Genomic DNA, 25,715 nt, shown 5'->3' with positions numbered 1-25,715 from the left:
ATGACGTCATGCGCGGGGGATGATGACGTCACATGGGGGGATGATGACGTCACGTGCGGGGATGATGACGTCACGCGGGGGATGATGACGTCACGCGGGGGATGATGACGTCACATGCGGGGAAGGGGGGATCGCGGCGCGACCGGTGGACGAGGGGGTCCGCGCGGGTAGGGGGATCCGCGGCGCGAGCGATGGACGAGGGGGTCCGCGCGGGTAGGGGGGATCCGCGGCGCGAGCGATGGACGAGGGGGTCCGCGCGGGTAGGGGGGATCCGCGGAAAGAAGACGGTGGTGTGAGAAGAATAGCGCTACGTGTGGGAAAAGGATAGCGTAAAGTGTTTGTGAAGAGGACAGTGCGACAAGGATGGCATCAACGTGCGACAAGGATGGCGTCAACGTGGGACAAGGATGATGCATTGTAAGATGCCACATAGGTGGGAGCAGAACGACGCAAAGGTAAGTGAGTGAGTGATAGCGGCGAGCTTGTGAATGAGAGAGAACGATAATAGCGCGAAGAGAACGCATACGAAAGAGAACTATAATATCGCGAGAACAACGTGTGCGAGAGAGAACGATAATAGCTAAGATAACGCGTGCGAGCGAGAACGAAGATATCGCGAGACTTACAACTAACGCGAGACTTATTGTTGGAACGATAGCGCGTACGAAAGAGAGAGAACGATATCGCTATACTTACAACTAGCGCAAGAGAGACGCAAGGGATGGGAACGCAAGGAGAGGCGCGTAAATAAATACATTTCTTTTCAATACTAAATATAACATTTATTTTAAAATGTGTGCGTGTATTATACAATTTGTGTGTGTGTGTGTGTGTGTGTGTGTGTCTAATAAAATAATAATATAATAATATAAAATTTAAAATTTAAAAAATATAATAATAATAAGAATAGTAATATAATAATAAAATAAAAATATAAAAATATAAAATATATATATATATATATATATATATATATATGGGGAGGGGGCGATGCACCGGACTAAAGGGAGGCCGCTCCTAGAAGGCTAAGGGGTCGATGTGTCGGGCTGAGTGGAGCCGCTCCTGGAACAGAAAAAGACATTTGAATAGTTTTTTAATAATTTATTTTAGAACTTTTGATGTATTATAAATTGAAAGTTACTTACAATACTTTCCATGGCATTCTCCATTCACCGTTATACAATACACACAATTTATATTTTGATGCAGGTTTGGATTCACATTTCTGTTTATCCTCTCGTCGACCATTCATATCATCGCGTAAACTCTAAAATCAAACATATTAATTTTATGTTTTAAATTTATTACACATCGACAAAAATATTTTACCTTCAACGTTTCCAATTTCCGCCGTAATATATTCTCATGATCATCTTCTTCCAATTTTTCAAAATCTTCTATTAATTCGAGATTTTCACGCAGTTTGTTTCCAATACAATTTACTTTAGAATGATTAGGTTCTATATTGAAACATTTACATCCATGATATTTTGCAAAATCTCGCGCACATATTTCTCGAGCTAGAAGAAATGTCCTCAACGAATTTGTGCGAGGTTTTTCCAAGCCGAGCTCTTGATGTCTTATAAACTGAACGATTGAAGTTTCTAGATTCTTCTTTGAAAGTTGTTCCCGCTCGTATTGAAGTAATTCTTCATCATCACTAGTCCGAAAACGGAAATCAGGTTTCCCATCGGATGATCCCTCCTCCATTTCTCTCTCCTCTCTCTCTCTCTCTCTCTCCATCTTATCCATTTCTCTCTCTCTTTCCATCTAATAATCATCATCATCCGTATCGTCATCGATGATAATAACATCGTCTTCAGCCATTGCACTAACGTAACACAAGACTAACGAAACACAGAACAACGAAAGAAATAATATTCTAATGTCGCAGACTCCTCTTCATTATATATCTTTTAATATCTTTTGTCTCATTCCAACTAGAGCATCACGTCTCATCTACCTCAGCATTTCTCTACATCTTTAGCGGAGCGTGTTGAGAAAAATATAACTATTCTTATTCGTATGGAAGGAAAGAATTAAAATCATAGATGGAATAAAAATAATTATTTATTGCAAGCATCGTAAAGAATATCATTTACAGCGCATGTTAATAATTCACAATCGATTAATGATTCACTGTTAAAGACATCACTATCGCGTATCGTTTTTACAGCATCGCATACAGTAGTAATATTGTTACGTCGTAAAACAGTTTCAAATTGTTTAAACTTTTCATTCACGAGATACGTATTCTCGCATAACCAATTATGCATATGATCGATACAATTTTCAAAATTAAATAAATGTAATAATGTCGGTGGTTTCATGTACAAAGAATTGTCACATAATGTGAGTTTTACAATTTTCAATTGATACATTTCGATCGATAAATCTCCAATCCTTAATGGGAGAGCAGTCGATTGTAGAAATTGTTCAATGTCTGCTTGCTTCTGCATCAACAAATTCCACGTTGAAAAAGGCAACACTATTTGATTGCCTCGATTATCACCGAGAATCAGTTCCACGTACGACACAGCTCCAACGCTTATTCCAATGTCCAAATACTTGTACGACGTTGGGGTTAGAGCGTATCTTCTTCCAAGTATGCGAGTCGCACGACGAGGCTGAATGCTATAAAAATATATAAATTAGATCAATATTTTAAAAAATTAATAAATAAAATATTTAAAGATCGAAACTTACGTGTCACATTTTTGCTTCTTACACGGTGGAGTTTCACCGTTTCGAATCGGAACGTAAAAATTCATGTTGATTTCTTCAGTGAACCTTTCACACGCGCGATTGATGCAATACTGATCGTATTAGAATTAATATCAATTCAAATAGTATCGCAAATTGCAATGTAGAGGGGATTATTGCTGACACGACATTTTAATTTCCTCTAAAATTTTGTCGCGCCGATGTACGGCTGCGATGACATCATCATCCCTAGAACAAAGATTTAGCTGAATTCGCTAAAATCGAGCGCCGATGTACGGCTGCTCCCGACGCAACCACGTTAGATTTTTCAAATGTACGTGACAAAACGCGAAATTATCAAGGTTAAATTGCAGACGCTACTCCGGGAATTTTTTAAGATGAAATCATTCTAGAATGTTCGATGATATGCATGAGACAGTATATAAATCATGCCGTCAAGGTTAAAACACACATCACCCCTAGACAAAGATTTAGCTGAATGTGCTAAAATCGTGCGTCGATGTACGGCTGCTCCCGACGCAACCACGTCAGATTTTTTCAAATGTACGTGACAAAACGTAAAATTTTCAAGGTTAAATTGCGCATTAGAACAAAGATTTAGCTGAATGCGCTAAAATCGAGCGTCGATGTACAGCTGCTCCTGATGCAATCACGTCAGATTTTTCAAATGTACGTGACAAAACGCGAAATTTTCAAGGTTAAGATGTGCATCGGAACAAAGATTAACCGCCAAGGTTAAAACGCACATCACCCCTAGACAAAGATTTAGCTGAATGTGCTAAAATCAAGCCGTTTTACGGCTGCTCCCGGTGCAACCACATCAGATTTTTCAAATGTACGTGACAAAACGCGAAATTATCAAGGTTAAATTGCAGACGCTACTCCGGGGAATTTTTTAAGATGAAATCATTCTAGAATGTTCGATGATATGCACGAGACAGTATATAAATCATGATCAAGAGGCACACCCCGCCAGTATTTTTGCTAAAGTACATCCGGAACTATTATTAGGAAGCGCATTTCGCAAGTGTGTTACAATATGGAGGAACAAAATTTGCGAGAGCAATCCACATTGATTGATTCGCTGGAAGATTACATTGTGTGGAAACAACGATGCGACCAATACATCGAGTCGTTGGAAGAGCAAAGTCGCATCAAGCGACCGCGATTATCGATCGGAAATCGACAATCGCTGATTGCTCGGATCGCGCGCCTCGAAGGGTTGAAAAATTCGGTACGTGGACGTTTCACGTACCGAATTTCACGTACACGCGGGTGCCGGATGTAGCGCGCGTCAAAATAGACTTGTGTGGCGCGAGATTGATACGGCGTTCGAGAGTCGCGTATCGACTGGTGCGGTGATAAACTATAATCACATTGAACCTCGCCAATTTCTCGATGACGCCAAAGACATAGTGATAGAACATGTGCAGGACGTTATGAAAAAACACTGTAATGTGAAAGTGAACACTATATTTAACGGTGAATTCGTGGCTGGGGATAAACACGCCAACAAAAGTATCAATACGCGAAACTATGAACTCTTTCGCACATCCGATTTACGCGAGTGGTACGAACGGCGTGTTATCGAACCCACTCTAGCGTCTCTGGAAGAGTTTCAGGAACGCGATAGCGGGTGGGCTTTGTCGCGAATACTAAATTTAACTGTAAATATAAATAAGTATAATCCTATGCGTGCGGGGTGTCACATCAAATTACCGCGGGAGATTATGTTGAAAAGAGCGGTGATTAATGTACAATCTAAAGACAATGCGTGTTTCGCGTGGGCAGTGGTCGCCGCCCTATACCCCGCCGAAAGAGACACGAATCGGGAATCATCGTACCCGCATTACACGACAGTGCTGAATCTCCAGAACATTGAGTTTCCAGTGACTGTGAACCAAATAAAAAATTTTGAACTTGCCAATAACATTTCGATCAACGTCTACAACATCGAAGACAAGAACAGCATTGTCCCGATGCGTCTTTCGCAGCAGAAGCAGGACAAGCATATCAACTTGCTTTACATTGAAGACGACAACAGCGTCGGACATTTCGCTTGGATTAAGAATTTATCCCGGCTCGTGAGCTCACAACTGAGCAAACAGGATCACAAGAAATATATATGCGACCGGTAAGTTTAATTTATATTGAATAATTATAGGTTATATACACTTTGTTATATAAATCTTTAAAAATTTTTTTTTTACAGATGCCTGCACTATCTTAATTCGGACGCCAAGTTGCAGTCGCATACGGTCGACTGCGGAAAGATGAACGATTGTGCTGTCCGATTGCCGAGCGATAAGGACAAGTGGTTATCGTTCAACAACTTTAATCGGAAGGAGCGGCTCCCATTCGTCGTGTACGCCGACCTGGAATGCGTTCTGGCCAAGATGGATGAAGAACAGCGAAATTTGCGTCAACATCACCAAGTATTTAGTATAGCTTATTATGTACATTGTTCATACGACGAATCTTTATCGGCGTACCATTCGCGTCGTAGCGCCGATTGTATAGCATGGTTCGCCGCAGACCTCAAAAATTTAGCGTTACGTGTAAAAAATATTTTAAAAACAAATGTCCCCATGGTAAATTTGACGTCCGAGGAGTGGGAGAAATTCCATAGCGCCACTCAATGTCATATATGCGAAAAACCGTTCGTGCAAGACGATACACGCGTTCGCGATCATTGCCATCTGACCGGGCGGTACAGAGGTCCAGCACACTCAAATTGCAATTTAAATTATAAAGAATCTTTTTGTATTCCCATAGTTTTTCACAATTTATCCGGTTATGATTCACATTTCATTATCGAGGAAATAGCCACATCGTTCGAAGGGAAAATCGAGTTACTTCCGATAACAAAAGAGAAATATATTTCGTTTACAAAAGATGTTTGTATGGATGAAGAATCAAAAAATCATGTAAAATTACGTTTCATCGATTCATTCAAATTTCTCGCATCGAGTCTCGACAAATTGGCATCGTTTTTGGACAAAGATAAACTCAAAATTTTAAAATCAGAATTTCAAAATTTATCAACAGAAAATTTCAATTTGTTAACGCGAAAAGGTGTATTTCCGTACGAATACATCGACTCTGTAGAGAGGTTGCAAGATACGTGTTTACCACCGCGCGAATCGTTTTACAGTTCCTTGACCGGTGACACTGTATCCGAGAGCGATTACGCGCACGCCGAGAACATCTGGACGCGATTCTCCATTCGAACGCTAGGCGAATATAGCGATTTATATCTTAAAATTGATGTCTTGTTATTAGCCGACATTTTCGAAAACTTTCGAGATAAATGTATCGAAAGTTACGGACTCGACCCCGCGTATTATAGATACGCTCGCGCTAATAACAAGTACATGGAATCGTACGATCCATCGAAACCATCATCGTACTTGATGTACTTTGATGTAAATAATTTGTACGGATGGGCAATGTGTCAACCGTTGCCTTACGCCAATTTTCAATGGGTCGACGATGTGACCAATTTTGATGTATCATCCATCACGCTAGATTCGCCTACAGGCTATGTCCTCGAAGTGGACCTCGAGTACCCGCAACATCTTCACGATGCGCACACTGACCTACCGTTTTGCCTGACACGCGACAAACCACCTGGCAAGCGGGAATTCAAACTGCTTGCAACGCTATACGATAAGAAGCGTTACGTGATACACTATCGCAACCTGCAGCAGTGTACGCGTCACGGTCTTCGCGTAACAAAAATACATCGAATTTTACAGTTTTCACAATCTCCGTGGCTTCGAAATTACATAGAATTAAATACACATTTTAGAACATTGGCTAAAAATGATTTCGAAAAAAATTTATATAAATTAATGAACAATGCAGTGTTTGGTAAAACGATGGAAAATGTGCGCAATCGTGTCGATGTTAAATTATTAACAAAGTAGGATGGTCGGTATGGCGCAGAGGCAATGATCGCGAAACCAAATTTCCACAGCAGAAGCGTTTTTTCAGAAAACTTAATCGCTGTGGAATTGCGCAAACTCGAGGTGAAATTCTACAAACCGATTTACGTGGGTATGTGCATATTCGACATATCCAAGACATGTTTGTACGAGTTTCATCACGAGTATATGACGCCAATGTATCGCGACAAATGCCAGGTAATGTACACCGATACGGATAGTCTCATATATCACATTGAGTGCGCGGATGTGTATGAGAATATGAAGCGCGATATCATCAGATTCGACACGAGCGATTATGCGGTGGATAATGCGTACGGTATACCGCTTGTAAATAAAAAGGTACCGGGCCTGATGAAGGACGAAAACAACGGTACCATAATGACCGAATTCGTCGGGCTCAGAGCAAAGATGTACGCGTTACGAGTGAATGGAAAAAAGGACACGAAGAAAGTTAAAGGTGTCAAGAGTAACGTTGTTGCGAGAACGATAACGTTTGACGACTACACGCGGTGTTTGAAAGAAGAAATTGAAATGACGCGTCAGCAGTCGTGTATACGATCTAAACTGCACCAAGTATACACGATCTGCGAGACGAAAATTGCTCTGAGTCCGTACGACGATAAGCGGTATATCGTACCCGAAACCACCGATACGTTACCATCCCTGGCAAAAATGTGACGTTTGTTTGGCGTTTACATGAACGTTTGTGGAAGTTCGTCGAGAGTTTAAAAACGATTAGTAAAGAGTTTGTAGAACAAAAATTGCAACACTGCAGCGTTTAAAAGACGTTTGTACGTTATAGCGTAATCGTAAACGTTTGAAAAGTCTGAGTAAACTCTGTACACGAAGATGTATCAACGTTTACTGAACGTACTCTGAAAAATGTTACCTCAGCATTGCAAAACTTTCATGTAACATTATATAAAGAGTTTGTAGAATAAAAATTGCAACACTGCAGCGTTTGATAAGCATTCAAAACCCAACAGCGTTATGTAAGTGCTCTTACAAAGTTTGAAAAGCATATAAACTCTCAGAAAACCCTCACTCAACGGTTGTTAACACTTTATAAAGTTTCTTATTTTCGCCAGGGATGGGGACATTATAGAATACCATTGTAAATAAATGTATATTTTATTTATTATTAATTGTATATTTTGTACATAACCATGTATATATTTTTATATTTAATACATTTTATATATTTTTATATTATTAAATATTTATATATTAAATTATTTATATAGTTTATATGTATATTATTTTAATAAATATTTATAATACACTATTTTTATGAATCCAAGAGTTGTATGATTTATCCATTCCCAACCATTTCACGTATACGTCATCACCCTTTTCCCGCAAAATTTTTTCCACGAGATATACGTCGGGATTAGCGACGCATTGTAATTCGTATTCGTAGAATCCTCCAGCGACGGGATCTCCACGCGAATCTTCGAGTATGAATGTCGCGGGATTAGTTTTCTGCACCTCGACAATCTTAAAAACTTCGGTCGTCCAATTAGGTGTGAAACACCTTTTTCAAAGATGGTCTTGTATTTGCTTACGCGTACCGAATCGCCTACTTTAAATTTTGTCGGAGCCGCAATTTTTACGTTGCTATACACCGTATTTAAAAGTTTTTCGGCGATCGCTGGAGTGACGTCGGCAGGTCTCATACCGATGGTGCGATGTTTTCGCGTATTGTACTCTGCAACGAGTCGAGATAGCTCGTCGATCCATTTGTAATTTCCGTTGAGCGTAAACATTTTCCAAATATTGTTTTTCAAAGTACGGTTGAATCGTTCCACGACCGAGGCTTTCATAATGGAATACGTCGAGTAATGATTAATGTTGTGTTTCTTCATGAGTTTCTGCACACTCGCGTTGTAAAATTCTTTTCCTCTGTCGGTTTGAAAATTTTTCGGACACCTTTTATCGTTTCCAATAATCTTTGCAATCGTTTCGGACATTTCGTTTCCGCTCTTACTCTTGAGCGGTACGGCCCACGCATACTTGCTCGACACATCGATAACTGTGAGTATGTATTTATGACCCTTGTTGAGTCGAGAATACGAACGCATGTCGACCACGTCCGCCTGCCACAGATCGTCGTATCCGCGTACAATGACGCGTCTTCGTGGAAAATTTCTTCTCGCCGGAGCATGTAGTTCCTCGACAAGTTGTCGCTTTTCGGAGGTGTTTATCTTCTTTCGCACGTTTGATCGAGGCATAATTAATATTGCGATATTAGTATCTCTCGTTTACTGTGTCGAGTCAGATGTTGCATATCTCAACACATTCTTTATCTCGTCCATCATTATTCGTAGCGCCTGCACGTGTGTTTCAAGCGTGATAATTTTTTGCTCAATTTCTCCCTGTCGATCTCTCAAAAGTTTATCCACGTATCGTTTGTTGACGGCGTCAGTATCAGTTTCCGGTTGCGCTACACGTTGAATCTTGCGCGACCTTGCGTCAAAGCCGGTAGTAGTCTGGCAGAGAGCGTTATCGCGAACGTAATTTCTCAATAATCCATTCCATTGATAGTACAAATTATTCGACGTTCCGAGCGATAATCCAAATTTATTAATCGACATTTCGGTACCGAGAACTTTGATCGAATGACATGTATCGTTGACGCATAGTTTAATTTATAATAATGCCAGCCTCGCGAAGTTCTTCGATAATTGACAAGATTTCATTGTCGTGAGCATTGTTGCCGGCTCGACGCGAGGCGTCCAGCAATCGCAAACGATCTACCAATTCGTTGGGATCGTTCCAATGCACGTAATCGATCATGTTGTCGCTTAGCGTCATGGTGTGCGGCGCGTCTATACCTCTTCCCACCTTTCTATCGGGGAATAATGGTGCAATTATATATTTGTACTTGTATCCTTTGTTACTTTTAATAGGATTATTAACTTTGTTGTCACGTTTATGCGCATTTGTTGCTTTTAATATACTTTGATATTTATACAAATCGTCTTGAGTGTATTTTTTATGATTGGGAAATTTTCTAAAAATCAAATCGTAGATACCTTCGGATCCCGTATATTTTATTCCATCGATAATTATATTATCTTCCATGTCCACATCGAAACGTTTATCACCGAGCATCATTCCTTCGCTGGTAAATTTAACACCGTAGACGTAATCCATACTCTTATTTTTATCAACACTCATGATAGCTCCTATATATTTTTGCGCTAGTGGACCAAAATGATCTCGGAACGTTTTCTGACCTTCGGACGTTTCTAATTCATGTCGGACCGATGTTACAAATGAATCGGGCGTAGTCTCATAAATTTCTTCGACGGACGGGGATGGTATTGTTTGACGCGGTTGTACTTTTATCGGAGTAGAAACAGTAGCCATATTAGAAAATTGTTTCCTTCGTTTCGATCGATTCGGTGTCGAATATATCGGCGAATCGTTTATCGGCATATTTATCCGTGCTCGCTTTATTCCTTGCTTCGACTCTTTTATTTTTTCCTCGTGCTTCTCTCCAAACGTTAAACTCAATGGTTCAATTTTCGGCGCATCAGATTCCACAGTATTTTCGATAAGCTGTTTTAAAGGTTCGGTAATTGGCTTAAATTGTCTTTCCAATGCAACGTCTTCCTCCATTTTACCAGTTTTCAAAGCGCGATATTTTTTGCGAATTGATTCGCTCATTTTTGCAATCTCTATCGCAATCTTTTCACGATCGCTGTTCATGATGTTTGATCGATGTGTCGATGACGACTGATCGCTTTACGGTATCGCGAAATCATTAAATCCTCTTCTATATCGTCGATTGATCAACGTGCTGTCTTTATCAATGACTACGAAGCCATATTTGCGTTGCCAACATTTCTGACACAATGCGCGGAAATCGTCGTAAGACATGTCGGTATTTACATGATCGTTGTACACATGTTTCAAGTTTGTGCCGTCTTGTTTAAATAAAATCAAAAGATTCGCATTGTCGCGTATAAGATGCCTAGGTATCTTGGCATACGTTTGACAAAGATAGAAACAGTCGACGCTCGAGTGTCGACCCATTGCAAAGTATTCTCTTATCGTATCTTGCTTGTCACATGCCACGTCATCAAAGATAAAGATGGAATTCGGAAGCGCCTCGCTCGGTGGAATGACATCGCTGTTATTAGAGAATGTGAAATAACCAATTTCGTCTATAGGTGCTAATAAATTTTCCAAGTATCTATATTTCGGTTGTTGACGCGATTTCGAGTATACGTACGCGTTCTCGAAACGTACACCGTACGGACTTTCTATCAAACTAATCAACACGTTTGTCTTACCGCAGTTTGAAGGGCCGCAAACGATACCGCGTATAGTAGTCGGTAGCATGTTTCCATGCTTGCGTACTTTTTTCTCCGATATTAGTCTATCGTCGAAATTTGATACTTTGATTATCCGCGCTTGTCGCACGAACCGCATGTTTTCTCTTTCGAATCAATTTTGCGAATGATCACGAGGGGGGGAGACCTATTTATAGAGGTGTCTCAACTCGAAACCGTTCAGTATCAAAATGTTTCTCCTTCTGTCGGATGAAAGAGACATTTTCCGGCTTACCGCCGAACAACTGCAGTATATCCCAAAGATTGTTTTACTACAAAATTTTGGTGATTACGTGGAACGATTGTGGGACAAGCTTCCAGAATATATAAAGGCTGATTCGGAGGTTCGACAATATCGTTCGTGCATGCGACATTACAATCAGCCGTGGCAGCGAACGCACATCGACGGTTTGCCACCGTTAATAAAAGATTGCTACGAATGTCAGCGAGAATCGTAAGAGGTAGCGGTCTCTTAAATCGTGCGATAAACGCGCTTCCCATCGAATTACATATTCCCGGTTATCAGTTTTGCGGCCCGGGAACTCGATTAGAGAAACGATTGGCTAGAGGCGATCGAGGCATCAATCCATTGGACGCGAGCATGACATTGCTTACTCGCGAAGCAACGACCTCGGTCAACGACACGTCGCGGATCGCATACTAGCTGCAAGAGCGCGAGAACGCATTACCGCGAGGGATTCGACTCTTGGCGAAAGAGCAGCCGCTACGACTGTTTGGGCGGCAATGAAGGCAAAGACAAAACTCGGCATGGGGATGAAAAAGCCATCGACGACAAAGAGGAGGAAAAAACGAATACTTCCAGTAGCGAAACTCGGTGGTATTTTACCACTTTTACCGTTGTTGGGAGTTGTCGGTTCTTTGGCCGGCGGTGCGGCGGGAATCGCAAAGGCGGTAAACGATAGCAAGGCGGCGCAACGTCAGCTGGAAGAGTTGCAGCGTCACAATCGCGCTATGGAAGGTCGCGGACTTTATCTCGCTCCGTACAAGCGTGGACAGGGATTCTCAACAAAGTCTAAGAGAAAAAAAAAACGTCGAAAAAACATTAAAAATGCCTACGGGTGCGACAACTAACGTGCAATTGGAACAATTGGTGAAACGTATGCACATACCGTTCTTTAGAGGTGTTTTCATGCTCAATAATTTACCAATAAGCGGTGTACGACGAAACGAGAGCGGTATCGTCAATTTGGATGACGTTGATGGTCCCGGTACTCATTGGGTAGCGTACGCAAAGAGGGGAGATCGTGTCGTATATTTCGACAGTTTTGGAAACCTTCGACCACCCAAGGAACTTGTGCGATATTTCGGACGAGTGAAAATTGAATACAATTATGCATCTTATCAAAGTTACAATCAGAGCATCTGTGGACAGTTGTGTTTAAAATTTCTTCAAACAGTCGACGATCAATTTAAAGCCTGACAATCCATCGTCACGACTCAGTATTCGTTCGACATGTCACTGACACTTACGTTGACTGGCAGAAGCAGCGTTCTCGCTATAAGCTATTTTCCCGCTATAGATTTGACTGATGCCGATTACGAGCTTGGATTAACGGATTTTGAAACTTATCATACGATTCCAAACGTAAATTTTTCGAATAATAAATTTTACTTTGGCAACGACGACAAAGAAATTACGATTCCTGAAGGATCGTACGAATTGCACGCTATAAATGACTATCTCAAACGCGCAATTTTGCAAGATGAACACCTTTCCAGAGATGTTGAAAACGATTATGATGAGGAATATCCAATAGCGCTCCGCGCCAATCATAGCACGCTAAAGAGCGAAATCAAATGTGCCTACAGAATAAACTTTACCAAACCCGACAATGTAGGATCCTTGCTTGGATTCTCATCGAATCGTATATTGCAACCTCGCGAGTGGTACGAATCGGACGAACCGGTTAATATTATAAACGTAAATATTATTCGTATAGAATGTAACGTGACTACTGGTGCGTACAGCAATGGCATGCGCGTACACACAATACATGAATTTTCACCGAGCGTACCACCAGGATATAAGATATCGGAAACGCCGGCACAGATCATTTACCTGCCGATCATCGTACGGAGCATTACGGATTTAACGATACGTATTGTGGATCAAAGAGGTCGATTACTCGATTTTCGAGGAGAGGAAATTACCGTAAGATTGCATATACGGCGGCGACAAACATAGTATGCTCGTGCTGAACGAAACGAAGCACGCGAGAGACAATACTTTTACGAGGGACAATACTATTGCGGTATCGGGTGACATTAATAAGATAGCCGTTGAGAAGAAGCTGAGCGCATTGAATCGTGAATTTTTAAAATCATTGGGATTCATCGTACGAAAAGAATGATTGATATTTTGAATATCGGAGGTGAGCCAATCTTTGACGATCGCATCGTCAAGATTGAGACTCATACGTACAATCCGTATGCCAATACGACGCTTGGATACAGCGATGAGATACGAATACCTATACAACATCAGGATTTGTACACGTTACCGTGCGAAAGCTTTCTTTACATCGAGGGAAGGTTTAATGTGCGTAAAGCGAATGACGAAATGAAGGTTGTATTGGGAAACAATTGCGCCGCATTCATGTTTGATGAGCTTCGATACGAACTCGATGGAGTAGAGATTGATCGCAACAGAAATGTTGGAATAACTTCGACGCTCAAAAATTATGTCTCTCTAACGCACCAGAAAAGTATAAACTTGAAGAACGCTGCGTGGGATTTGACGTACAACGGTGACAAAAATTATTTCAACTATTGCGTACCGCTCAACATGTTGCTGGGATTTTGCGAAGATTATAAACGCGTTGTGATTAACGCTCGTCACGAATTGATTTTGATACGTTCGCGCAACGATAATAATTGTCTATTCGGACATCCATCGTCGGAAGCAGAGATTGAATTACTCAAGATACAGTGGCGTATGCCTCATGTAATATTAAACGAGATTAATAAATTGTCGATGTTGCGAATGTTGGAAAGCGGACGATACTTGAACATGAGTTTCCGATCTTGGGATCTATACGAATTTCCTCTGCTGCATAGCACGACTAAGTATTCATGGACCGTGAAAGCCGCCTCCCAGCTAGAGAAACCACGATACGTGATCTTTGCATTGCAAACTGGTAAAAAGAATTCAGTGCCACAAGATGTTACATTGTTCGATGACTGCAAATTGACCAACGTTAAACTCTATTTAAACTCGGAATTTTATCCCTACGATGATTTAAATTTAGATTTTGAAAAAAATAGATTCGCCGTTCTATTCGACATGTACTCTCGTTTTCGCAAATCTTATTACGGATGCGATAACAGCACCACGCTATTAACCATTTCAAAGTTTCTACATTGCGGTCCTCTCGCGGTCATTGATTGCTCGCGACAAAACGAGTCTGTCAAAACTGCTATCGTGGACGTGAGAATAGAGTTTGAATGCAGGGAAAATATACCGGCGAATACTACCGCCTATTGTCTCATCTTGCACGATCGGGTTGTTGAATATAATCCATTGACCAATGTAGTCCGCAAAATTACATAAGTCAGCAAATATCCCCTCCATTGCATATGAAAAAATATAAAAGATTGAGATGTTTGACGATCGACATCAGTCTGCGATCAAATCTTGTCATCATGGCTGTGCCAACGTTTGTGGATCTACAAGGATTTATCGTTGACAAAAATTTTGTCGTGAAGGAAGCTGCTGTTCTGAGAAAGGGATCCATACTTTCTCATTACATTTTTACATGTCCCGAACCATGGCACATTCTCACAAAATCTGAGAGATGTCAGGTTTTATGGTTGATGAAAAATCACCATGGATTATCGTGGAATGATGGACACGTTTCGTATTGGAAATCGAAACGTTTAATTACGACGGCGGTGATGGGTGCAACGGGGGAGGATGATGATGCGTCATCTCTCGTGTACGTTAAAGGGTATGAAAAACGACAATGGTTAGCTGATATACTGGACAATGATGCGAGAAACGATGTGATTATCGAAACTTTGGATGCAGACTATGAGGATGTAGCTTCTTTAAATAAGTTAGATATTAAGAATACTGTACGTTGTGAAAATCATGTAAAAAATTGCGCTTTAGAAAATGTATTTAAGATTTATAATTGGTGGTTGAAACATCATGATAATGATTCGTCGAATCCATATTTATAATAAATTGATGATGCAATATATTTTTATCGTCTTTCTTATTCTCTCCTTTCTTTCCTCATCTCTATCTATGTACGTGTGCAGTATCGTGTTTCCGTACGTGACACAGCTGCCGCAGATATTGTATTTCGATACTATATTGTGGTATATGATAAAATATTTAAATATTTGATAATTGAATATAGTTTTCGTTCGATAGCTGTTGATTTCCGTTCGACAACCGTTCATTTCCGTTCGATAGTCGTTCGTTTCCGTTCGATGGGCGTTCATTTCCGTTCGACGGGCGTTCGACGGGCGTTCATTTCCGTTCGACGATCGTTCGTTTCCGTTCGACGGGCGTTCGTTTCCGTTCGACGGGTGTTCATTTCCGTTCGACGATCGTTCGTTTCCGTTCGACGAGCGTTCGTTTCCGTTCGACGGGCGTTCATTTCCGTTCGACAAGCGTTCGTTTCCGTTCGATGACCGTTCGACGGTCGTTCATTTCCGTTCGATGACCGTTCGACGAGCGTTCGTTTGCGTTCGACAGTCGTTCGTTTCCGTTCGATGACCGTTCGATAGCCGTTCAATTGCTGTTCGATGACCGTTCGACGAGCGTTCGTTTGCGTTCGACAGTCGTTCGTTTGCGTTCGATGACCGTTCGATAGCCGTTCGACGGTCGTTCATTTCCGTTCGATGACCGTTCGACGAGCGTTCGTTTGCGTTCGACAGTCGCTCATTTCCGTTCGATGATCGTTCGACGAGCGTTCGTTTGCGTTCGATGACCGTTCGACGGGCGTTTGTTTCCGTTCGACGATCGTTCGTTTCCGTTCGATGACCGTTCGATAGCCGTTCGACGGGCGTTCGTTTGCGTTCGTTTCCGTTCGATAACCGTTCGAGCAGGGTTGACACATTATATTATAATGTTATATCATGCATACTTTTGTCTTACGATGCGTTTTTGATAAAGCGATAATGATACGTCCTTATTCTAAAGTTTCGTACCGAGACCTCGTTGTCTCCTCACAAAGTCGCGATATGATAATATTAATATTATATTATATACCACGCTGAGTTGCATGGAACCATACTTTTGTCTTACGATGCGTTTTTAACATGGTGATAATGCTACATCTCTACTATAAAACCCCGTACCGAGACCTCGTTGCCTCGTCATAAGTTCTGAACCGTGTACGAGAAGAGCCGAAAAAAAATAAATAAAAATGGATATGGATCAAACGAACATCTATCCGGATTGGAAGAAAAAATTATTTGACATTCTGTGCATCGTGTTCCTGAAGCTGACGTTCCTGTGGAATGTAAGTATTGAATGTATTATGATTATTTTATAAAAATTGTAAAAATTGTGTATTTTTAAATAAATATTTTTGATATAGTTTCAGGATGAAGTCCGGATACCGGGCTTCATAAACATTGAATGGAGGCAATGGGTGCGGACGGTGGGTCGGGCTAGGAGAAGCCACTTTTCATATATGTGGGGCGACACCCCGGAGAGTCACCAGGTCGAAGATATTTTCGACCTGCGGCGGCTCTTCGGGGAAGAGCCCCACGAAGAAATAGAGGAACAATGGGTCATAGAAGAAGAGGAGCAGGAGGAGGAAGAGGAAAGAGAAGAGGATGAGGAAGAGGAAAGAGAAGAGGAGGAAGAGGAGGATGGGGAAAGAGAAGAGGAGGAAGAGGAGGATGGGGAAAGAGAAGAGGAGAATGAGGAGCAGGAGGAGGAGGAAAGAGGAATGGAGGAACAGGAATGGATCGATAGATGTAAGTGTTTTTTTATAAATCTTATTGTAATATATTTCTATTAACACATCATTTTTTTTCTGTTTCAAGAGCGGCCTGCCTTTAGCCCGGCGCATCGCCCCCTCCCCCTTATATATCTTTTTTTATATTTTATATTTTTTATATATATATTATATATTTTTTATTATATTTTTTAAATTTTATATTTTTATTATATTTTTTAAATTTTAAATTTTATATTATTATATTATTATTTTATTAGACACACACACACAAATTGTATAATACACGCACACATTTTAAAATAAATGTTATATTTAGTATTGAAAAGAAATGTATTTATTTACGCGCCTCTCCTTGCGTTCCCATCCTTTGCGTCTCTCTTGCGCTAGTTGTAAGTATAGCGATATCGTTCTCTCTCTTTCGTACGCGCTATCGTTCCAACAATAAGTCTCGCGTTAGTTGTAAGTCTCGCGATATCTTCGTTCTCACTCGCACGCGTTATCTTAGTTATTATCGTTCTCTCTCGCACACGTTGTTCTCGCGCTATTATCGTTCTCTTTCGTATGCGTTCTCTTCGCGCTATTATCGTTCTCTCTCATTCATATGCTCGTCGCTATCACTCACTTACCTTTGCGTCGTCCTGCTCCCACCTATGTGGCATCTTACAATGCATCATCCTTGTCCTACGTTGACGCCATCCTTGTCGCACGTTGATGTCATCCTTGTCGCACTGTCCTCTTCACACACACACACACTTAGCGCTATCCTTTTCCCACACGTAGCGCAGTATTCTTCTCACACCACCGTCTTCTTTCCGCGGATCCCCCCTACCCGCGCGGACCCCCTCGTCCATCGCTTACGCCGCGGATTCCCCTTCCCCGCGCGGACCCCCTCGTCCATCGCTCACGCCGCGGATCCCCCCTTCCCGCGCGGACCCCCTCGTCCATCGCTCACGCCGCGGATCCCCCTTCCCCGCGCGGACCCCCTCGTCCACCGGTCGTGCCGCGGATCCCCCCTACCCGCGCGTGACGTCATCATCCCCGCATGTGACGTCATCATCCCCGCGTGACGTCATCATCCCCCGCACGTGACGTCATCCCCCGCACGTGACGTCACTCCCCGCACGTGACGTCATCATCCCCCGCATGTGACGTCATCAGCCCCGCGTGACGTCACCCCCCCGCGTGACCCCCCCCGCGTGACGCCATCCCCGCGTGACGCCCCCCACCGCGTGACGTCACCCCCCGCCCGCGGTTCCCCCTCGCCCCTCACCCCCCCTCGGAGCCCCTGGGTTAGAACCGGCCTAGACACACTACTGATGGAACTTTCAATTTGAGTACATTTGACTGATCTTTAACATACTCAATTTTTAGTTTACCATCTTTGTCAACCATTTCTGCCAAATATGATATGGCTTGACTGAGTTGGTATGAACCGGTGAATAAGATTTTCAAATCTCTTTCTGTCATTTCTACTAACTTTGTAGTAAAATAATTCAAGAATCCAGCATACTAACCAGACTAGAACATTCGATATACGCGCCTGGAGCAAGAGTGTGCTGTGAAAGCGTGGTACCGCGCCGCATGCATGATTTTCATCATTTTTCGCCATGAAGTACCTCTACGAAAAATTTGGAAAAAATAGATGTTAAAGCAGACATTTTAAGATTTAAAAAAAAAAAAATTGGAGGTGTATCTCTAAAACATAACCTCAAAAAAAATTTTGAAAAATTCAAAAATTTTTTTTACTCGTATTTTTGGTCAGAATTTTTTTTTTAATTTATTCTTAAAATAGTCTTGTTGATGTTCATAACATATATTTTTTTCATCAAAATCGGTTCAGTCGTTTTCGAAAAAAATCACTTTTTTGATTTTGCTTTCCCTCTCCATAACTCCTACAAAAATGCAATTTTAAGGTTGATATTTACAGGATTTTTTAGACACATAGATGCTAATCTATGATGCCAATCTCGACTTGATACGGGCGGGGGCAACTTTTACATGCTTATCCCCCTAGGCCCTTTAATCAATATCTGTTATGAAGTGTTTCCAAAAGTAATTATTGTAATTACTTAAATAATATAGACAGTTATTGTGTCACATTCTGGTAATTTCGATCAACTGGTCCCGTAAGACAGGATCTTCCAACAATTTTTATGAGTTCTGCAGAACGTCTTAGTTGTGCGTTTTTCTTGCGGTTAAGGGGGTAAAACCTTAAGATAATTAACTAGTTTGAATTGGATTTTTCTTCACTGATGATGATTAAAGAAGTACACTGTTATATGAATTTTGAATTCTTTATTCTGAATTGATGTGATCTAGTGTTTTACAGCGCGAGTCTGGACTTGAACTTCGAAAGATAGTGAGCCGGACACGAGGTAATAACGTGAGTGAGAATCTGAACGAGTCTAAGTAAGTCTAAGTCTAAAGTCTAGAGAAGTTCTAGAGAATCTATGAGTACGTTAACTCTCCGTTGTTGGAAGTTTTTTTATATACTTTTGAAATTGAGTAGTAGAGGTAATTTATGACTGAGTTTTAAGAACGAATTCTTTGTCTTACTCTATGAAAGGGATTTTCGCGAACCAGGGTGGTCTTCATTAGAAAGTTTTCTAGGAATACGTATTAATTTGATTCTCTGAATGCATCGTTTGCAAGGTCGCGTCCTATATACATTACAGTAGTTATAATAAATTACGATAAATAACTTTTCCAAAGATTTAAAATAATTGATTAGTAGGTATACAGAACCGGTTCTAACGCAGGGATCTCAGGGGGGGGTGAGGTGCGAGGGGATCTCAGCGGCGCGGGGGAATGACGTCACGCAGGATGGAGGGGGTTTTCGGTGGCGCGGGGGAATGACGTCACGCGGGACGGAGGGGATTTCGTAGGCGCGGGGGCTGCGGGGGACGCTTGTGTTGGATGTTTTATGACAAGTATAAACAATCATAAACCGATGTCCGGTTGATAAACAGCGGTATTTGATGAGGATTGGATATTAGGGCCAGAATTATTTTCCATATTTTTTCTAGGAAGAATTGCAACGTATCAGCACCGATGTTCGGCTGCTTTGTACTCTTGCCGCGCGTGTGAGAGAGAACGATAATATCGCGTGCGAAAAGAACGCGTACGAGAGAGAACGATAGCGAGACTTATAATTAATGCGAGAGCACGCAAAGGATTGGAGCGCAAGGGAAAGGCGTGCAAATAATTGCAATTCTTTTGTTACAATTAAAAATATATATAATTTGTTTAAATGTGTGAGTTTAATAAAATAAAGTATACAATATAAAAGAAAAATAATAATATATAAAATAGGCCGTCGGGCTATGTTGGGGAAGCTGTTTCTGAAAACAGAAGAAAACATATGCATTTCATTAGTTTAAATTATTTAATAATTTATTTTAAGATACTTTTGATATATAATAAATTAAAAGATACTTACAATGTTATCCATGACTCATCTATTTTAATTTATGCAAATAGGGCACATGTTGCAGGGCAATATTTGATTCAAACATTTTCTGCACCCTTTGCATGACATATTTTCCAAATGAACATAAGCTATGGTTCTATGTTCTCGAACAGAACTAGTTTTTTCAAACTGACGGATCTTCTAGAAAGCATTCGGTACAATATTTTGATCCATTTTCCATATAGTAATAGGAAATGCAACATATCTTTGTTGCTTCATTGTATGTCATTATTTCAGGTATGCTTAAATCTCGCTGTTTCTTTTGTAACCGTTCATCAAGAATATCGTCACTATTGTCACTATCGTAATCACTGTCCTTCGCCAAGGGTTCTATATCAGATCCATCATCTTCCATCTCTCTCCTCTCTCTCTCCTCTCTCTCTCTTCTCTCTCTATCTCCATCCTCTCCGCCACAACTGGATCCATCCAATAATCATCATCATCCGTCGTCGATGATAATTACGTTTTCTTCAGCCATTGCACAAGACCACCGAAACACAGAAGAGCAACGAAAGAAATGACACTCTAGTGCAGCAGACTCCTCTTCATTATATATATTTTTAACATAAACAATATAAACACCAGTATTCCTTTGAAGAGGATTGGATCTTGGATCCCTCCCTTTTTTTTTCTTTTTGATGTTCGACTGCTTTGTACCTTCGCTTCTCACATTCAAAAGATGAGAAAGGATTGGACGAAATATATAAGGAGGAGGATTGAAACATATCAAATCATAATACGGAGGCGCGGGGCGGGGGACGCTTGGGGACGTGTTGGATGTTTTATGACAAGTATAAACAATCATAAACCGATGTCCGATTGATAAACAGCGGTATTTGAAGAGGATTGGATATTAGAGCCGACCCAGAATTATTTTCCATATTTTTTCTAGGAAGAATTGCAACGTATCAGCGCCGATATTCGGCTGCTTTGTGCCCTTGCCGCGCTTGTGAGAGAGAATGAATTCTTTCTGAGATGTAAATAAATGATTATTATGATACACCATACTTATTTATTTTACACAAAGATAAAAACAGGTTTAGACGAAATACAGGGAAGATTGAAGCGCATCAAGTCACAGTACGTGATTTGAACGCGCATCGACACATCGGTTGTCAGAGTATAGCGATATTCTGTTAGAAAGATTTTTGCGCGATTATGCAATGTATGTGTGCATAGAAAACTGTGACATAGTGTGTTAAAAGTGTGAAAAAGACAGGAAAAAAAAGAAAAAAGAAAAAAAATGGAAAACATCGAACAGACTGAATGCGACCTGGTGAAGCGATCCAACCAAATTGCCACCTTGGGTGAATATTTTGCATGGCTACAACGATGCAACGAGTACATCGAGTCGCTGGAAGAGCAAAGTCGGATCAAACGACTACGATTATCGATCGGGAATCGACAATCGTTGATTGCTCGGATCGCGCGACTCAAAGGTGCAAAGACTCGATTGCAGAGACAGTTTATGCCCAGTGGTGGTAATTACAGTGGCGACAATAACGCGGGTGCCAGATGTAGCGCGCATCAAAACTTGTGTGGCGCGAGATTGATACCGCGTTCGATAACCGTATTCTGACCGGTGCTGTGATTAACGCAAACCATATCGAACCTCGTCAATTTCTCGATGACGCCAAAGACATTGTGATAGAACATGTGCAGGACATTATAAGAAGACACAACAGTGTAAAAGTGAACACTATATTAAATGGTTAATTTGTGTCGGGTGATAAGCGCGCAAATAAAAGTACCAATACAAGAAACTGTGAACTCTTTCGCACATCCGATTTACACGAGTGGTACGAGCGTCGCGTTATCAAACCCACTCTAGCATCGCTGGAAGAATTTCAGAAACGCAATAGTGGCTGGGCATTGTCGCGAATATAAAATTTAACTGTAAATATAAATAAGTATAATCCTATGCGCGCGGGATGTTATATTAAATTGCCGCGAGAAATTATGATGAAGAGAGCTGTAATTAATGTACAATCCAAAGACAATGCGTGTTTCGCGTGGGCAGTGGTGGCCGCTCTATATCCCGCTGAAAGAGACACGAATCGGGAATCTTCATATCCCCACTATACGACGGTGTTAAATGTACAAAATATTGAGTTTCCGATGACGTTGAACCAACTAAAAAAATTTGAACTTGTCAACGATATTTCGATCAACGTCTACAGCATCGAGAAAGAAAACAGCATTGTCCCGGTACGTCTTTCGGAGCAGAAACGGGATAAACACGTCAACCTGTTGTATGTGGAAGACGGCAACAGCGTCGGGCATTTCGCTTGGATCAAGAACTTATCCCGGCTCGTGAGCTCAACTAAGCAAAAAGGACCATAAGAAATATATCTGTGACCGGTGTGTATAATTTAAATAATTATAAGTTATGTCGTAACCCGACGAAATAATAATTTAATTAAACTAAAAGAAAGAGATTAGGAAATAAGATATTAAGATATTAAGAAATAAAAATAAAACGTGACGAAAAGAAAAGCAAGTCACGGCCAAAGCTGAATAAGCATAACAAAACGGAGCACGAACCGCGCTCCGGCCCAGGGACACCTCATCCTTCCTGTACCCAACGATATATAAACCAATCACCACGACGGGGTGGCAGAAAGAAATCTGAAGTCATCCACAATATAAGCCGCCGCGTTGATTAAAGTAGGCTCGTTACGCTTAACCCTAGCGTATAAGACAAACACAAGAGTAGTGTAAGGCCAGTGTAAGAAGAACGACCGAAATATATTCCTTTACTATCAAGTACGGAGTGTTTACATTTGTTGCCTGGGTCCTAATCCTTTGGGCGAATAACCCTGAAGTCCCGCCCCCACGGCGCGGGCACAACAGTTATGTAGCAAATTGTATATAAATCTTTAATTTTTTAAAAAATTTTCTTTTCTTTTATAGATGCTTGCATTACTTTGGTTCGGACGACAAGTTGCAGTTACATACCTGCAGATAGCCTGCGGAAAGATGAACGACTGCGCTATCCGGTTACCGAGCGATAAGGACAAGTGGTTATCGTTCAAAGTAAAATTATGTTTTATTGATTCATACAAATTTCTTACGGCAAGTCTCGACAAATTAGCATCTTATCTAGACAAAGACAAACTCAAAATTTTAAAATCAGAATTTCAAAATTTATCTGCAGAAAACTTCAATTTATTAACACGAAAAGGTGTGTTTCCATACGAATACATCCATTCCGTTGACAAGTTGCAAGATACATGTTTACCACCGCGCGAATCATTTTACAGTTCCTTAACCGGTGAAACTATATCCGAGAGCGATTACGCGCACGCCGAGAACATCTGGACGCGATTCTCCATTCGAACGCTAGGCGAATATAGCGATTTATATCTTAAAATCGATGTCTTGTTATTAGCCGATATTTTTGAAAACTTTCGCGATAGTTGCATCAAAAGTTACGGACTCGACCCCGCGTATTATTATACTCTTCCCGGATACACGTGGGATACTATGTTAAAGCACACAAAGATTACGTTCGAATTGCTTACCGACATCGACATGGTCATGTTTATCGAACGCGGTATACGCGGTGGTCTGAGTCAGTGTTCTGACAGATACGCGCGCGCTAATAACAAGTACATGTAACAATCGTACGATCCATTGAAACCATCGTCGTACTTGATGTATTTCGATGTAAATAATTTGTACGGATGGGCAATGTGTCAACCGTTGCCCTATGCCGATTTTCGATGGGTCGACGACGTGTCGAATTTTGACGTAGCATCGATCGCGTTAGATTCGCCTACAGGCTATATCCTCGAAGTCGATCTCGAGTACCCGCAACATCTTCACGATACGCACACTGACCTTCCGTTTTGTCCGACACGCGACAAGCCGCCCGGCAAGCGGCAAGACAAACTCCTCGCAATATTATACGATAAGAAGCGTTACGTGATACACTACCGTAATCTACAGCAATGTACGCGACACGGCCTTCGCGTATTACAATTTACACAATCTCCGTGGCTTCGCAGTTATATCGAATTAAATACACAGTTTAGAACACTCGTGAAAAATGATTTTGAAAAAAACTTATATAAACTGATGAATAACGCGGTATTTGGCAAGACGATGGAAAATGTGCGTAATCGTGTTGACGTAAAATTATTAACAAAGTGGGACGGACGATACGGCGCAGAAGCAATGATAGCGAAACCAAATTTCCATAGTCGAAATATTTTTTCGGAGAATCTGGTTGCCATAGAGTTACGCAAACTAGAAGTAAAATTTTATAAACCAATCTATGTCGGCATGTGCATACTAGACATTTCTAAAACGTGCTTGTACGAATTTCACCATGAGTACATGTTTCCTCTGTATCACGACAACTGCCGGGTAATGTACACCGACACAGATAGTCTAATATATCACATCGAATGCGTCGATGTATATGAAAACATGAAGCGCGATATCAACCGATTTGATACGAGCGATTATCCAATTGATAAAGCGTACGGTATACCGCTCGTGAATAAAAAAGTACTGAGTTTAATGAAGGATGAAAATAACGGTGCGATAATGACCGAATTCGTCGGGCTTAGAGCAAAGATGTATGCGGTGAGAGTGGACGGGAAAAAGGATACGAAGAAGGTTAAAGGCGTCAAAAGTAATGTCGTAGCGCGTAATATAACCTTCGACGATTACACGCGGTGTTTGAAAGAAGAAATTGAAATGACGCGCCAGCAGTCATGTATAAGATCAAAATTGCACAAAGTGTATACCGTCCGCGAGACGATAATTGCTCTGAGTCCGTACGACGACAAGCGATATATCGTACCCGAAACCACCGATACGCTACCGTGGGGGCATTATAAGATACCATTGTAAAATGTGTGTGTGTGTGAAAGAAATATTAATAAAGATTTTTGTATTTTTATATTTCATATATTTTTATGTAATGCATATCTCATACATCTTATATTAAAAATACATGTACTATCGCAAGGAATATTGATAAGGATTTTTATGTATATTTTCATTTTTCAAATATTATATATGTTATACACATATATTTTTCCAGAAAATTAAAAATAAACACTGTATGAATTAAATCACATTGTCTTTATGTATCCAAGAATTGTGCGAATTGTCAAATCCCAACCATTTCACGTAAACCTCGTCACCCCTCCTACGCAGTACTTTCTCCACGAGATACACGTCCGGATAATTCGCGCGATGCAACTCATGCTCGTAGAACGCTCCAGCGATAGGTTTTTTGCGATAATCCTCAAGTAGATAGCTTACGGGATTAGTA

General features: G+C 41.0%; 3 protein-coding genes across 9 annotated transcripts in view; all 3 read left to right on the top strand.

Annotated features, from left to right (window-relative positions):
• LOC145967171 (uncharacterized) overlaps positions 1-25,512 on the top strand; it is a 39,351-nt gene extending 13,839 nt beyond the window's left edge. For all 6 annotated transcript variants that reach the window (XR_014437308.1, XM_083091843.1, XM_083091839.1 and 3 more), the window contains one exon: positions 23,339-25,512. Coding sequence is in view for 5 of the 6 variants with exons in the window: in XM_083091843.1 (XP_082947969.1) it covers positions 24,083-25,288 (1,206 nt within the window). In the remaining variant the exon portion in view is untranslated. The remainder of the gene's footprint in view (positions 1-23,338) is intronic.
• LOC145967166 (uncharacterized) lies at positions 255-6,761 on the top strand. Its single transcript, XM_083091823.1, has 2 exons — positions 255-4,858; positions 4,937-6,761. The coding sequence occupies exons 1-2, from the start codon at positions 4,164-4,166 to the stop codon at positions 6,651-6,653; spliced, it is 2,412 nt and encodes an 803-aa protein (XP_082947949.1). The 5' UTR covers positions 255-4,163; the 3' UTR covers positions 6,654-6,761.
• Positions 13,897-17,269, top strand: LOC145967213 (uncharacterized). 2 transcript variants are annotated; one of them, XM_083091880.1, is made up of 3 exons: positions 13,897-16,509; positions 16,588-16,972; positions 17,042-17,269. In XM_083091880.1, coding segments are annotated over exons 1-3 (483 nt in total). In that variant the 5' UTR covers positions 13,897-16,413; the 3' UTR covers positions 17,044-17,269. The 2 variants fall into 2 exon arrangements, with proteins under 2 accessions (XP_082948006.1, XP_082947997.1); XM_083091871.1 differs by having other exon boundaries at positions 13,901-16,509; positions 16,588-17,260.
• Positions 25,513-25,715: the final 203 nt, after the last annotated feature.

This window comes from Camponotus vicinus, unplaced genomic scaffold (assembly GCF_025532165.1).
Source record: "Camponotus vicinus isolate PSW18456_S1 unplaced genomic scaffold, iyCamVici1.0 SCAF_1, whole genome shotgun sequence".
Classification (NCBI taxonomy): Eukaryota; Metazoa; Arthropoda; class Insecta; order Hymenoptera; family Formicidae; genus Camponotus; species Camponotus vicinus.
Note: the sequence above shows the minus strand (reverse complement) of the source record. Positions and strands in the feature narration are given on the sequence as shown.